This window comes from Lithobates pipiens, unplaced genomic scaffold (assembly GCF_037356315.1).
Source record: "Lithobates pipiens isolate NorthernLeopardFrog02 unplaced genomic scaffold, aLitPip1_a1.2 Scaffold_23, whole genome shotgun sequence".
Taxonomy (NCBI): domain Eukaryota; kingdom Metazoa; phylum Chordata; class Amphibia; order Anura; family Ranidae; genus Lithobates; species Lithobates pipiens.
In genome coordinates, this window is record NW_027507785.1 from 88640528 (window position 1) to 88655842 (window position 15315).

Here is a 15315-nt window from a genome sequence, read left to right on the forward strand (position 1 = left end):
TAAAAAGGGCCGACATATCCGACACCTTTCTAGCCGAGGTGATGGCCATCAGGAAAGCTAGCTTGAGTGACAGCAAGACTAATGGAATTTTCTTGATAGGCTCAAATGGTTATTTCTGCACTAAAGTACTAAAATTTAAGTCCCAAGGACACATAGGTGACCTAATGGGGGGGGGGGGGGGACAAAACGAGTTGCCCCTTGCATAAAGGTTCAGATCAGCATATAGGAGGCTAAAAGCCTTTGGAAGAATACTGACAGGGCCAAAATCTGACCTCTGATTGTACTCAGCCGACTGTAGAAAAGAAAAAACTCTCCCAATCACGTATTTCCGAGGATTTCATTTTCTGGCTTCACACCAAGCAATACAAGTCAACCAGATCTTATGATAGATCTTCCTAGTGACCATTTTCCTAGCATTCACTAGGGTAGACACCACCAGTACCGAGATGCCACGATCCTTCAGCACCCTGGCTTCAATAGCCATGCCGTCAAATTTAGAGACTGTAAATTGGGGTGGAATATAGGATCTTGAGACCACAGATCGGGGTGGTGCAGAAGCATCCATGGTCCGTCTATTGCCAATTTCTCAATCTCCAGGAACCAGGGCCGATACTTCAGACTGAGTTGGTCTTGTGGCTGATTTTTTTTGGTATTTATGACCCAGCCCAAGCTTTCTAAATCCCGCTCTGTGCCGGCTATGCTCTGTTCTAGAGCTTGTACTGAGTGATCTCTGAGCAGGAGGTCGTCGAGGTACCCGAGCACCAAGATTACCTTTGGCCCTTAAAAGACCCAGTACCCTGCACACCTTTCGGATACAGAAATCTGTATAATCACTTCCTAATGCACTAAATTATCTAGTGTCTGAAACAATAAGTTTCCCTTTGGAGGATCTGAGGGAGCACTGGATCTTAGAAACCTCTGAGAGGGGACACCTCGCAATTTCAGCTTGTAACCACAGGATACTGTTTTTGGTGACCAATTCGTCCTCAACCACTGTTCTCCAAATGTCCACAAAGTGCAGCAGCCTTCCCCCCCACCCAATAGAGTGGGGGTTTCCCTTAAAAAAAAAAAAAAAAGGGCTTGGAACCGGGTTTAGAAGCGTTTTGGACCCAGGGTTTATTCTGGCCCAGTGGCTTGCCCCTGGCTCCAGCATCCTATTGGCGGCAGAACTGCCTTGGTGCAGAGACACTGGAGGCAGCCGTCCCTGAGGTTTTAAAATGAATGCCTGGTCCTTCTCTTCACAGGCTCTTCTCTCAAGAATTTTTTTGGATATATTTGTTTAAATCATCACCAAAAGTTCCCCATGAAAGGGGAACCCTGCCAATAACTTCTTACAAGGAAACTCGCCTGACCAGTTCTTAAGCCACAAAAAGTCTGCATATGTGTACAGACAAGAGACCAAAATGAGTAACCTGCTGTATTGAATCCTTTAAAAGGCATCAACAGCAAAACATAGCATTTGAGGTATAACTGTTCCGCTTTCAGCAGGATCATCCACTTGGTTAGGCCTCTCAGGCCGTCTGACCTGATCCTTTAAGGACTGGCAGACTCAAATTCCTGCGACAACTGGCTGAATAGTTGAACTGGCAAAAGAAAAAGGGACTCCAATTTTTTGTCAACAGGGTCCTTTCAAGCCCTGCGTATTATCCATTATGCGCATTAAGTTCTTTTTTAGGGAAGAGACTGCCGCGTCAAACTTTTCCACCGTGGGATATAAAAGGGAAAACCTCTTAGGAGGAATGAAAATCCCGTCAGGATGTTCCCAATCAGCATACACCGCCTGTTCCAACAGTGGGTGCAAGGGGAAAGCCTTTGCGGCCTGAGGAGGTCTCGGGGACCCCAAAGAGGACTGGGGGGCACAGAAACCTCTGCAGGAGGTAACAAAGCAGAACGAACCATCTTGGTAAGAGTCTGGATCAAAAGCCTTTGCGACTGAGAGACTAAAACCAACTGGACATCATCTGCCCCAGATTACTCAGAAGCAGATTCATCTGCCAGGCCTTCCACAGGATCCTTGGCATTTAGCTCTTCCCCATCATCAACCCATTCCTGCTCCAAGATAGGTGGCTCAGGGGAGGGGAGTCTGCCTCCGTCTCGCAGGGTGGTAAGAAGTGTGACAATCATGCCAGCAATCCTGTCCTCTAACCCGGCTAGGGCTGAGGACAGATCATCCCTGGTTATATAAGGCTGAAGCATTAGTCACAATACCAGACAGGCACAGCAGCTCAGACTGCCTGGAAGCCTCTGGTCTTTCAGGGGGATACAACATAGTTTCAACTAGGCTCCTCAGGAGCTACTAACGATTTATATGTGCCCTTGCCTGTAGTGTTAGTTCCGCTCCTCTTTTTTGAAGACCTTGCAAGCAACAAAAAGGGAGTACCTGGGTTTAATATTTACACACCCCAGAAGGGAGACAGAGCCCCTATGCAGCAATCCTGCTAAGCACCTTAGCCTGCCAAATACCTGGTGACTCACGTGACCCGGGTAAGGAAGCACCTCATGCCAGCCATTTTCTGTATAAATAAGGTAGCTGTGCACTGAGACGCTCTGCGCATACATGCACACGAATGCGCGTGGTTCTGGTGAATGTGCAGATGTATTCGTACATGGCACAAATCTTTGTGTACCAAGATCAGGCTATGGCGCATGCGCGGCTCCGAGTGGGCACACCATATGTGATGAAGCCGTGTATGCCATGGCATGGCCGCCAACAGCCGTGACTTCTCGTAAACTCTAGCGAATGCATGTGTGCCATGGAAATCTAAGATGCGCAATGGCGCACCCTTGTGCACGATTAGGGAAAAAACAGCCTAGACAATAAGAAAAAAAAAAAAGGTATTCTTTGCATAACACCCACAGCTAGCCCAAAACTCCCCCCTGTGGTCACCGAACACAGGTGTCCAGCCTCTAGCTAGCTTGACTGATTGTTACAATCACTTACCTGTCCAGGTGCAGGGCAGCCTTAGAAACTAAAGAGCCCAATCTTCACCCATCATAGTGGGTTCCTTTTAGGTTTCGGGTTCACTCCCTTGGACCTGTACAGCACCCTGCAGGAATGCCTTAGCTCTGTGGTGTCCAGGATTCCACTACGCAGGGTCCAGTGCCCGAAGGTCGCATTACAGGCAAAACTTTGCAGGATCCTTGCGTCTTCTTTGCGAGGCTCGGGTACCATTTATTTAAGCATATAAGCTTTTTTTCAAATGGATCCCATCGGCCAATCCCTTGATAAATTTAAGAACTGTTTTGGAACTAAAGACGTGGAGCTCTAGAGCAGTAGCCATCAACCCTGTCCTCAGGGACCACTAACAGGCCAGGTTTTATGTATTACCTTGGGGAGAGATGCAGACTAGAATACTGCAATCACTGAGCATCAAATGATACCACCTGTGATGTATTTCAGTTATCTTGCAAACCTGGCCTGTTAGTGGGCCCTGAGGACAGGGTTGATGGCCACTGCTCTAGAGAGCTCAAACAAACGTGCCCAACCACCTTGCAAGTACTGGTAAAAAACTGAAGTACTTCCTGTATTGGAGAGGTTATATAGGGGCAGACTTCCTGTCTAAGACTTTGTCTACCAGTGTCCATTCATCTAGAGATGGCGTATAACCCAGTAGGTAATGATTATTATCTGTGTCCCGTGATGTATGATAAAGAAAGTTCCTCCTATTGAATTTTTCACTATATAAAATAAACATCGAACAGGAAAACTATGATAAGGGCCACAACGCAAGTACAGGGCCAACATTAGTTTGCATCAGTAGAGTCCCTAAGGGATGTAAGGAACTCAATTTAAAGGAGTGATTTAACCCTTGCAAAAATCAATGTCAGTTTTCGGCATATAAACTTGTAATTCTGTTAAAATGTGCAATATCTGTGAAACAACATGTGTTTTCCTCAATACTTTTTACTCTACGACCTTTAAAGTTCCAAACATCTTCAGATTTTTTTTTTAAATTTTCTTGGAAATGTGGTGCCAGGTGCATGTGCATGTGCATCAATCCTACACTGGTACACATTGTTAGAATGTAAGTGTATACATCTACCCACTAATGCCTTCTAAATATCTAAATTAAACTAATCTCTGCATTTAGGACTGTTTTAAAGCATATCTAAAGCCAAAACTTTTCCCTATTTTGGACAAGGGAGAGAATGGTTATTTTTAAAAGCGAAGCGAAAAGGGGATCTGTCGAAAGTGACAGGTGCATCCTTCAGAAATTTCCCTCTTTTTCTATTCTGGTGACAACTAAAAAGGTTGGATTGTCCCTCACTTTTAGTCCCAGTAAAGTGACAGCAATAAAAACCAGACAGATTCTAACCCCAAAACACCATCCAGAGAAAAACAAAAAGGCTGGCTTATGATACATTTTAACCACTTCGCACCCAGGCCAATTCTGACATTTCTCTCCTACATGTAAAATTCCTAATTTTTTTGCTAGAAAATTACATAGAAACCCCAAACATTATATATGTTTTTTAGCAAAGACCCTAGAGAATACAATGGCGCTCATTGCAACTTTTTATCTCGCACGGTATTTGCGCAGCAATTTTTCTAACACGTTTTTTTCAGAAAAAAAAACAGTTTCATGCTTAAAAAAAACAAAAAAAACAGTAAAGTTAGCCCAATTTTTTTGCATAATGTAAAAGAGGAGGATACGCGAGTAAATAGATACCCAACATGTCACGCTTCAAAATTGCACGCGCTGGTGGAATGGCGCCAAACTTTGGTATTTAAAAATCCCCATAGGCGACGCTTTACATTTTTTTACTGGTTACATATTTTGGGTTACAGAGGTGGTCTAGGGCTAGAATTATTGCTCTCGCTCTAACGTTCGCGGCGTTATCTCACATGTGTGGTTTGAACAGCGTTTTCATATGTGGGCAGGACTTACGTATGCGTTCGCTTCTGTGTGCGAGCTCACGGGGACAGAGGAGCTTTAAATTTTTTTTTTATTGTTCATTTTAATTTTTTTTAGTTTTACACTTAAAAAAATGTATGACTTTTATTCCTATTACAAGGAATGTAAACATCCCTTGTAATAGGAATATGGCACGATCGGACCTATTTACAGTGAAATATGGGGTCAATAAGACCCCATATCTCACCTCTAGGCTGGGAAGAATAAAAAAATAAATAAAATAATAATAATAAAAAAACGATCCTGGCTTCCTAGCCAGATCGGCACCGTTAATTTGAATACCGAGGCCGGGCGCGATGTTATGACGCCTTCGAACAATCAGAGACTCCGGGGACAATCTAGTCCGCCGGAAAGCTCTATGATTACTTGCTGGGACCGGCGGATCCTGTGATCGACTCACCGATGGAAACGGTGAGTCGGTAGAAGCACCGGAGGTCGGCAGGAGGGGGGGCGTCCCCTCCCGCCGCCCGTAAGATCGATCAAGCTGCGGAACAGCCGCTATGATCGTTCTTATGGTGCAGGGAATCGCCGGCTGAAAACGGCAATATCTGAATGATGTCTGTGGCCTCAGGCATCATTTAGATATAACCACCGAAACCCCATGACGTCAATAGACGTAGTGTGGGAACCAAGTGGTTAAAGACCAGCGCAGGCCACAACTAAATCTAAGCAGAATACTAAGGAAATCTCAGAAAAATGTCTTCTGTAATTAAGTCATTAAGTCCATGTGTACACCTTATTCTAAGTTTTATAGAATCATAACCCACTGCAGCTAGTCAATAGGAAGCTCCCAGATGTGTCTCTGGGAGTGTGTGCAAGTTCATGACATATGATACGGTTCTACCTCAACAAGAATGTGGTGGGCAAGACTGAGAATACACAACCTGTACATTCACAATCTTCAGCATCCTCTGTCAATAGATTACCAACACCAGGATACTTTTAAGCAGCAGGTTGGTCTGATGGATTACAGCTATGGTGGGAGGAAATATAGAAGCTCTGGACTGGCATCCCTTGTATGCATTTGAAGGCCTAATATTCCATGTTGACTGAACAGAACATTTAACTTGCTACTTTCTTACTCGCACCTGTTATGTCTCCTGTCCTTATGGCAAAGGGGATAACTAAATCAAAGGGCCTGAATCCCATCCCGTTCATAGAACCAACAGGAGCATATGCAGTTTCCGACACCTGGAAAGAAAAATATGACATCAGTGAAGGGAGAATGGAAAGATGTGATAGCAGAGAAAGGACAACTGGTGGTTTAAGTAGATTGTGATACATACAGATGTGTGCTTACACTTCTGCAATAAAATTCTGATCTAACTATTCATTAAATGCGTAAACTGAGGGCTGGTGCATTATATTGAGTGTGAGGTAGAGAATTCAGATAGACACTTGTCACAAATGAGAGAGATCAGATCAATCAAGAATGTTGAGGTGTCTATTAAAGACAACCTATGCGTTTGAAATTTGTGTGACCGGTGCATCATCTTAATGATATTATTGAGGGTCATTGCTCTGCCTTATTGTAGCTTTCAGTGACCCTAAAAGATTCTAGAGAGGACAAGAGTCTCACTAACTTGAAGTACATCACTTTAACTTAAGAAGATGCTTTGGACAACACAAGTTAGTGAGAACATGATTCCCTACAGGCTATGCACAAACAATTTTGGGTCTCTAGTATGTTACCTGTACCCCCAGCTTTCTAAACAGTCAGAATTGTAGGAATAATCACAATCTACTTCAAAACAACAGCATAAACTTCAAAAGGAAAAAGAATGACAAGTAATGTACTAAAGATAGCAGATATCAGAAGCTCCGGTTGAAGCAGTGAAATCTGAAAGAGAAAATGATTTAGAATTTTACAGGAGAAACAAAAGATGACCAGCAGTCACATGGTGTCATCGTCATTGAGAGAAGTAATCATGGTTATTCAGGAACAAAAATAAAAGGTGAAATGGATGTGGAGTGGTGCAAGGAGGAATACAGCATTTTCAATCAATGAAGCCTTCATTCAATCATCATACTTGGAGTAGATCTACTAAAAGGGGACCTATATGGATAGAGAGTTTTACCAAAAAAGCCAACTTAAAGCAGAGCAGAAACTGTGACAGATGCAAAATGAACATTCACGTCAAGAGATGACTGCCATCTGTTTCAAAAGGCAACTTAACCAAAAGCATAAAGGAACCCGCAGACTATTTAAGAAACCCTTTAAAAGATAATCTAAGAAAAAAAATGTTGATTTGGTCATGATTATCAAAGAAATAAAGACATTTGGTTGTCATTTTCAGTCACTAAAAACAAAACATCATAAATCAAATATATATAAAAAAAAGATAATGATCAACCAGGGGAGGGGTGTTGCAAGCAATCCTAATAAGCAGCAATATCACTTCTGCAATGAAAGACATGGAAGGAAGGTGGATTGGTCATATGGAAATGGAAAAATAAATACCACAGGGTCATAGCCTGGAGGCAAGGCACTAAGAGACTGTTGCTGAGACTGCTGCTGACACACTACTGGGACTTCATCTGTAGCCTGGTACAGTGGAACAAAATGGTTAAAGAGGAAAAAAAAAGGCATTATATTATCCGTCACAGAGAACATGTATGGGCAGCACACAGCCAATGGAATTCATATTGGAAGCAGACATGCCCACTGGGAGTTAAAATAAAGAAGGGGCATCTTTGGTATAGTATAGATTCAAACTTCAGCAGTTCTCAGGGACCTGCCAAAGCTTATACAGCTAGAACAGATTAAATAAGCTTGGTATCTTATGAAAGCATCCTTGGTGGGTTTAGGCAGGCACAGTGCAAGGCATAGCTTGTCTAGGTTTTAGGAATTCTGAACAGTATAGTATAAAACCTACATAACTTCCCCATCACATATCAATGTTCAAACAATGTTGTAACTTCTCTTCCCACCTGTCTCAGCCTAGGCTCCGACCCTGTGCTAGAGTTTACCACTGCCTGACCACCAGAGTGAGTGCAAGCTCTGGAACAAAAGTTGCCAGACCAGGGTGTTGACCTTGACAGCATCCATCACAGGTCCTGAGCTTTGGCTGAGATAGGCGAGAGGGGGGGAGCGATATTAAAAGTACTGCCTAAAATCAAACCATAAAATGCTGCCATTAGCCATAAAACCCTCCTCTGTAGGTTCACTTTTTGGTTTCTGGACTTCAGTGGTTAGCCCACACCAACTGCCATTTCACTGACTCCATAATAATGGACACTCCACCTAACAAGGAAACAGCAGTTTGTGGACCTTTGTCCCAAAGTCAGATATGCAAGCCTCCAAGAAATACAAACTAGTTTATTGGATACACAGAAGGGTTTTCCAACTGGTAAAAGTAATAAAAGACATCTGGTGGGATCCTGACTTTCACAAGTATAAAATGGCTTCCTGAAGGCAGAAATAAGTTATTTAATAGTTTATGCCCCCATACTGCTTTAATAAGGGAGTTTACTCTGCCGGTGTTCTGTCATTTTGTTCATGTTACATAGGGTAATAAAAGTTTTGCAGACACGCATGAAATAAATGGAGGTACCTCTTCATGATCTCCTACAAGCTGTACTATGCACTCAGTTCAGGAGAAACAATGGTTAGCACAGATGAGTTATACCAGAGGTGGACAAAGTAAAAAATACAGATGGCCAATGCACCTTAAACATACAGTTGGAATCCAACTTTCTGTGGGACTATGCCATTGTTGTCAATGGAAACACATTTCCTAGCTCATTGGCGGTACATACTGACTCTAGGATTGTGCAGACGAACTAAACATCACATTACACCACATTGTTGCAAACCATACACGTTTTGAAAAAACACTTTGAAATAAAACAGCCATTTTCAACAAAGCTTTTGAAAAGTCAAAAAAGGTATTGAAACAGTATAATACAGGAACAAAGCATAACAGGCTTACCATGACAGTGAAGGGACTATTGGGAATGTCCACTCCACCAAAACGGACATGGATGACATAGGGGCCAGTCTTGGCAGTAGTGTAGAAAATGTCATAAGTGCCATCTTCATTCTCAATGACATCTGCTTCAGACTCCAGCCCATCAGGATCCAAAACGCTACAAGTGACTTTCCCTTTCCCAGCGGTTGTGGCATCAACCACAAAGCCGACCTCTTCGCCAGTCTTCACAGCAGGCTGGATTCCTGGCCCTGGGACAGAAAAAGAGGTCAGGAACACATAACTTTCCCAAGATCTCCTTGCTTCTGTTGTAAGATTTGGACAAATCAGCCCTACAATTGCTAAAGGAAAGATTGTGCTTTTATAATATGAAATGTACATTTTTACCACCTATCAAGTGTAAATAGGCTGGCAGATATTTTGTTCATTATAAAAAAATAAATAAATCATAAGAATCATTGACGATGGCTGCAGACTTTACTTTTTAAACCATGAGCATAAATGTTCCCTTTGTACCAGAGTGCTTTCTAGACAATTATATGCAAGACAGTAAATAGATTAGACGTTTTCTGTAAGCACTGTAGTTCTCAGGCATGATTATTAATATCAAAGAGTACATGACCAGCAATAGCAATTAAAGTGGAACGCCAGGATGACATATACAGTGCCTTAAAAAAGTACTCATAATTAGTATTGAAAATTTTATATATAAAAAGTATTGAAAATTTTCCACATTTTGTCATGTTACAACCAAAAATGTAAATGTATTTTATTGAGATTTTATGCGATAGACAAACACAAAATGGCACATAATTGTGAAGTGGAAGGAAAATTATAAAATGGTTTTCATTTTTTTTTTTACAAATAAATATGTGAAAAGTGTGGCGTTCATTTGTATTTAGCACCCTTAAGTCAATACTTTGTAGAACCACCTTTCCCTGAAATTACAGCTGCAAGCCTTTTTCGGGATGTCTCTACCAGCTTTGCACATCTAGAGAGTGATATTTTGCCCGTTCTTTTTTGAAAAATAGCTCAAGCTCTTTCAGATTGGATGGAAAATGTCTGAACAGCAATTTTCAAAGTCTTGCCACAGATTCTCATTTGGATTTAGGTCTGGACTCTGACTGGGCCATTCTAACACATGAATATGCTTTGATCTAAACCATTCCATTGTAACTCTGGCTGCATGTTTAGGGTCGTTGGCCTGCTGGGAGGTGAACATCTGCCCCAGTCTCAAGTCTTTTGCAGACTCCAACAGGTTTTCTTCTAAGATTACCCAGTATTTGGCTCTATCCACCTTCCCATCAACTCTGATCAGCTTCCCTGCTGAAGAAAAGCATCCCCACCGCCTGATGCTGCCACTGCCATATTTCACGATGGGGATGGTGTATTCAGAGTGATATGCAGTGTTAGTTTTCTGCCACACATAGCGTTTTGCTTTTAGGCCAAAAAGTTGAATTTCGGTTTCATCTGACCAGAGCACCTTCTCCCACCTGTTTGCTGTGTCCCCCACATGGCTTCTCATAAACTGGACTTCATATGGCTTTCTTTCAACAATGGCTTTCATAAAGACCAAATTTGTGGAGTGCTCCACTAATAGTTGGTCTGTGGACAGATTCTCCCACCTGAGCTGTGGATCAAGCGTTAAGCATCTCACGGAGCAATGTTCAATCCATCATCCAAAAATGGAAAGAGTATGGCACAACTGCAAATCTACCAAGACATGGCCTTTCACAGGCTATGCAAGGAGAGTATTTTTCAGAGAAACAGCCAAGAGGCCCATAGTAACTCTGGAGGAGCTGCAGAGATCCACAGCTCAGGTGGGAGAATCTGTCCACAGGACAACTATTAGTTGTGCACTCCACAAATCTGGTCTTTGTGGAAAAGTGGCAAGAAGAAAGCCATTGTTGAAATAAAGCCATATGAAGTTCCGTTTGAAGATTGGGAGAGGCTATGTGGAGGGTACAGAAAACATGTGACAGAAGGTGCTCTGGTCAAATGAGACAAAATTTAACTTTTTGGCCTAAAAACAAAACTGTTATGTGTGGCCAAAAAATAACACTGCACATCACCCTGAACACACCATCCCCACAGTGAAACATGGTGGTGGCAGCATTATGTTGTGGGGTTGCTTTTCCTAAGCAGGGACAGGGAAGCTGGTCAGAGTTGATGGAAAGATGGATGGAGCCAAATACACGGAAATCTTAGCAGAAAACCTGTTAAGATTCTGCAAAAGACTTGAAACTGGGACGAAGGTTCACCTTCTAGCAGGACAGTGACCCTAAACATACAGCCAGAGCTACAATGGAATGATTTAGATCAAAGCATAGTCATGTGTTAGAATGGCCCAGCCAAAGTCCAGACCTAAATCCAATTTAGAATCTGTTGCAAGACTTGAAAATTGCTGTTCAGAGACGCTCTCCATCCAATCTGATAGTGCTTGAGCTATTTTGTAAAGAAGAATGGGCAAAAATTACACTCTCCAGATGTGAAAAGCTGGTAGAGACATCCCCAAAAATACTTGCAGCTGTAATTGTAGAGAAAGGTGGTTCTACACAATATTGATTCAGGGGGGCTGAATACAAAATGCACACAACACTTTTCAGATATTTGTAAAAAGTTTGGAAAAGCATTTATAATTTTCCTTCCGCTTCACAATTTTGTGCCACTTTGTGTTGGTCCATCGCATAAAATGCCAATAAAATACATTTATGTTTTTGATTGAAACATGACAAAACGTGGAAAATGTCAAGGGGTATGAAAACTTTTTCAAGGCATTGTACAACCAAAGCAGACTTGCGACTGCTATGTGGCCCCAGAGGTGTCTAGCTACAAAATGTTTCACACCGATAGCCAAAAGCACTTTGCCAAAACATTGAGAAAAAAAAAAAAAAAGTATACAACCGATATGGAAGTATTCTATATATCGCTATAGGAACCGCTTTTGAGATGAAGATTGGAGAGGGACAAGGGGTCCCTGAATTGTTTTGTTATGGGGACCTATTACATTGTTGTTGCCCTAGAAACTTATTTCAACTTTGTGAGAGGGGTCTAAGATACAAGGTACTGGTCTCACCACTGAGAAATATAAGAAAACAAGGACAGTTCATCTCATCAGTGGCCACCCACTACTGATCTTGCAGTGTGGCTCCCTCCTGCACTGCCAGGGTGTCACGAACCATAAACCAGGCAGAGACAGAAAATGCAGTTAAAAAAAAAAAAATCACACCTTTAATGAAAACAGCAAAAATAACACAGGTAAGGAACATAGCCAAATACTGAAGCCAGGGTCTGGATGCCAGGGGGGATAATTAGACAAGGCGGGGTCAATAAGCCAGAAGTCAGTTTAGTAAGGAGCAAAAACAGGAACAGGTATCAGAAGAGAAGTCAGCCAGGCCAAGTCATACACAGCAACACACTGGAGATCATAGACCACGCAAGGGCACGGATGAAATGAGCAAAGCTATTTAAATAGCCAAAAGGGGCTGGCTGAAGGCTGGACTAATAAGGCAGGTAATAGAAACCAGGTGAGTCACTGTAGAAACAATGCATGGCTGGTAATTGACAGCTGAGCAGCCTCTGTGCGCTGAAAGAAAAGAGCTGCTTGTAAATCGCAGGAGCTCAGCCCTGACACAGGGTTATATGCTCATTTAGGCTTAGATGATGAGAAAAGCAGTTTTACCTAACCAATACTCTAAGAGCCCTTTCACACTGAGCCGCGCTTTTAACCCCCACTAGCAGTCAAAAAGGTTAAATATGCCCGTGTAGTGCCGCTGAAGCGCAGCGGTGCCCATTCATTTCAATGGGCAGGGGAGGAGTGATTTATACACGGCTCCTCCACCTCCCCAAAGATGCTGCTTGCAGGATTTTTTTTATTACACCAGCCAGTGCATCACCCCAGTGTGAAAGCACTCGGGCTTTCACATTGGGGTGGCAGGGGAGGCATTTTTCAGGTGCTTTACAGGCGTTTTTTTTTTTTAGCCCTTTTAGCGTCTGAAAAACACCTCAGTGTGAAAGGGGTGTGAAATGGTTTCTATTGCTCTGGCAGTGCACTGTTCCTGGATGCCTTTGCATCCAATGCAGCAGTATGGGACTTGCATTAGCCTTGGTGACATCAGGGGTATCTGACTGAAAAAGCATAGGAATGAAGAGACTCTGGGGACTAGTCTTGCAGCATGCAGAAGCAAACAGGAGTGCAGGATCAGACAAGTAAAACTGCTTTTCCCAGTACTCTAGATATAAACATTTACCCCTTGCAGTGAGGCTGGGGTTTTTTACTATCCCCAGAGTTCAGCTTCTGGCAACAGAATAAGTAAAAACTAATTATTTTAACTTTCTTTAAAGGGTTTTTCACCCAAATGAATAAACCGATACTGAGTGGTACTACTAGATGGATGATCTGCAACTTAGATGTGTCAGACTTCATCAATCTGAACAGCCATTCAAGGCACCAAATTCAGCTTCTCGGATATTGCTCAAAGGGGTTTTAGCCATCTTTCTGAAAGCAAGCTAACTTTTTACCTTGCAAAATAAAAAATAAATACTAAATTACATGCAAGGACTAGAGATTAAACAGTGCAGGGAAAAACCAACAGGACACCTTTTCCCAGCACAAAGAATGACCGTCAGTGATGAAATCCCCCAGGAATGCACATTACCGCAAAGGTGCTGGGCTCAAAGAAAGGAAGGAAGTGAAGGAGCAGGTACAGGGCTCAGGTAACGTCATATTAATGGGGGCTACAAGGGATTTCAAATAAATAACAAGCACAGCAGTAAAAATTAAAAAGAGCACCGAGATAGAGTTGCACTCAATCAAAAGTGAACAAAAGAACCCAATACTCTGAGTAATGCAACCTGATTACTTAATGTACTGACTAGACTTCCTGCAGGGATAAAGAGCTTTGTTGGTTTGAGGGATAACTAAGGTATTTATTTCTCTGTCAATATGCTGTGAAATGGGTTTCTTTCCCCTGTTCTCCTCTGAACACATACACTGCTCTAATGTGGGCATAACATTATATATGCAAATATTTGCACATACACAGTAATTTCACTTTATTAGGTGCGCTTCACACCAATAAAAGCAGGCATGTCAAATACCAATTAAAGCGTGGTTTAGGTTGGTAGGAATGAACCTTGAAAAAACGCTATATTATTATGTCTAATGAGGGTTACTTTTTTCTTGTTCAATAAATTTTATTGCGGGTATAGAAGTAACAACTAATATCGAAAGCACCTAGTCTGTTCACGCAGGGTTTATGACTGGGGGAATAAAAAAAAAAAAAAAAAAAAAATCAATACACAGCATAAACAAAAAGGAGGTAAGGCCTCCCATCTAGACGAACACCGAAATCTTAAATGCAGCATACATATAGCTTGGGACTAACCCCATAGAATGCAAAAATAGCCAGGACCCGCATTCTAGTGACTCATTTCCAAATAGTCCTGGGCAGCTATAGACAACTAAGGAGGGCTTAGAAACCTGACAACAGAAAAAGGAGAATGGGGAGGAAGAAGATAAAGATGAGGTAAAGGAGAAAGTAAAAGAATTGGGTAATCCAGGATTGTTTAAGATACCATTTAGAGCTAACCCAACTTGCTGGAGAGAGATCAGGGAAAGCATATACGTCAACCATGCTTCCCAGACTTTAAGAACTGTGTTTTTAAGAATACTGGACATTTATCCATTGACCATCATAGTCGTCAAGCGGTCTCTCATTCTCTGGAAAGGGAACGTAGGTTTCTTCCGTGCTTTTTTATTAGCAGCCATAACCAAGTAGTTTGCCAATTTCTGATGACAAGCAAATATGCCAGGGATGGGGAAAATTTTGCCTCCTTTGGGATTTTCAAATGAAACAGGGAATATAGCAAACCAAACACAAGGGACCAAAAGCTCACCACTCGTGGGCAGGTCCAAAGCTATGCAAAAAATCCCCACAATGGCCACACACCCAGAAACAGCGAACACTAGAAGCCAGGTTGGCACAGGCAATATGTGCTGGAACCCAGTACCACCGTAACACTTTGACTGCTGCCTCTAAGGTAGCAGTATTAGAAAGGAACATTTAGCAACCAAACACTAAGTCCTGCTCCAGTCTGCTGGATCAATCTCAGTACCCAAACCTTGTTCCCACTGGGCCACATAGGAAATTGAGGTGAAAGATGATCGGCAATGCAAAGACACGTAGAAGGTGGAGATAAGACCTGGGAATGTTGACAAATGTGTTCAAGGTTTTCTGGAACATGTAAGAGGAGGTACACCGAAGTGATGCTAGTCAGTGTTGAAGCTGAAGAGAGGATTACTTTTAAGTATGAGAATGCAGTTAACATTTACTCAATAGAATAAATACCAAGATAACAGTCATCCGTTTGATGGCATGGGTTAGAGTGGAGATAGTGACACTCGGTCTTGTAGTAACTAGTAAACAATATGGGCTAGGTGGATGGCGGTCGGTTTGTTATCTTCCTAT

The 15315-nt window shown here is 42.3% G+C and overlaps 1 protein-coding gene across 5 annotated transcripts in view; it reads right to left on the reverse strand.

The window, feature by feature from the left end:
* FLNB (filamin B) overlaps positions 1-15315 on the reverse strand; it is a 308431-nt gene that overhangs the window by 46984 nt on the left and 246132 nt on the right. For 3 of the 5 annotated variants that reach the window (XM_077452003.1, XM_077452002.1, XM_077452001.1), the window contains 3 exons: positions 8849-9096; positions 7378-7461; positions 6005-6107 (listed from right to left, as the gene is read on the reverse strand). In XM_077452003.1, the coding sequence (XP_077308129.1) occupies positions 6005-6107; positions 7378-7461; positions 8849-9096 (435 nt within the window). The remainder of the gene's footprint in view (positions 1-6004; positions 6108-7377; positions 7462-8848; positions 9097-15315) is intronic. The other 2 variants (XM_077452005.1, XM_077452004.1) reach the window with 1 other exon arrangement.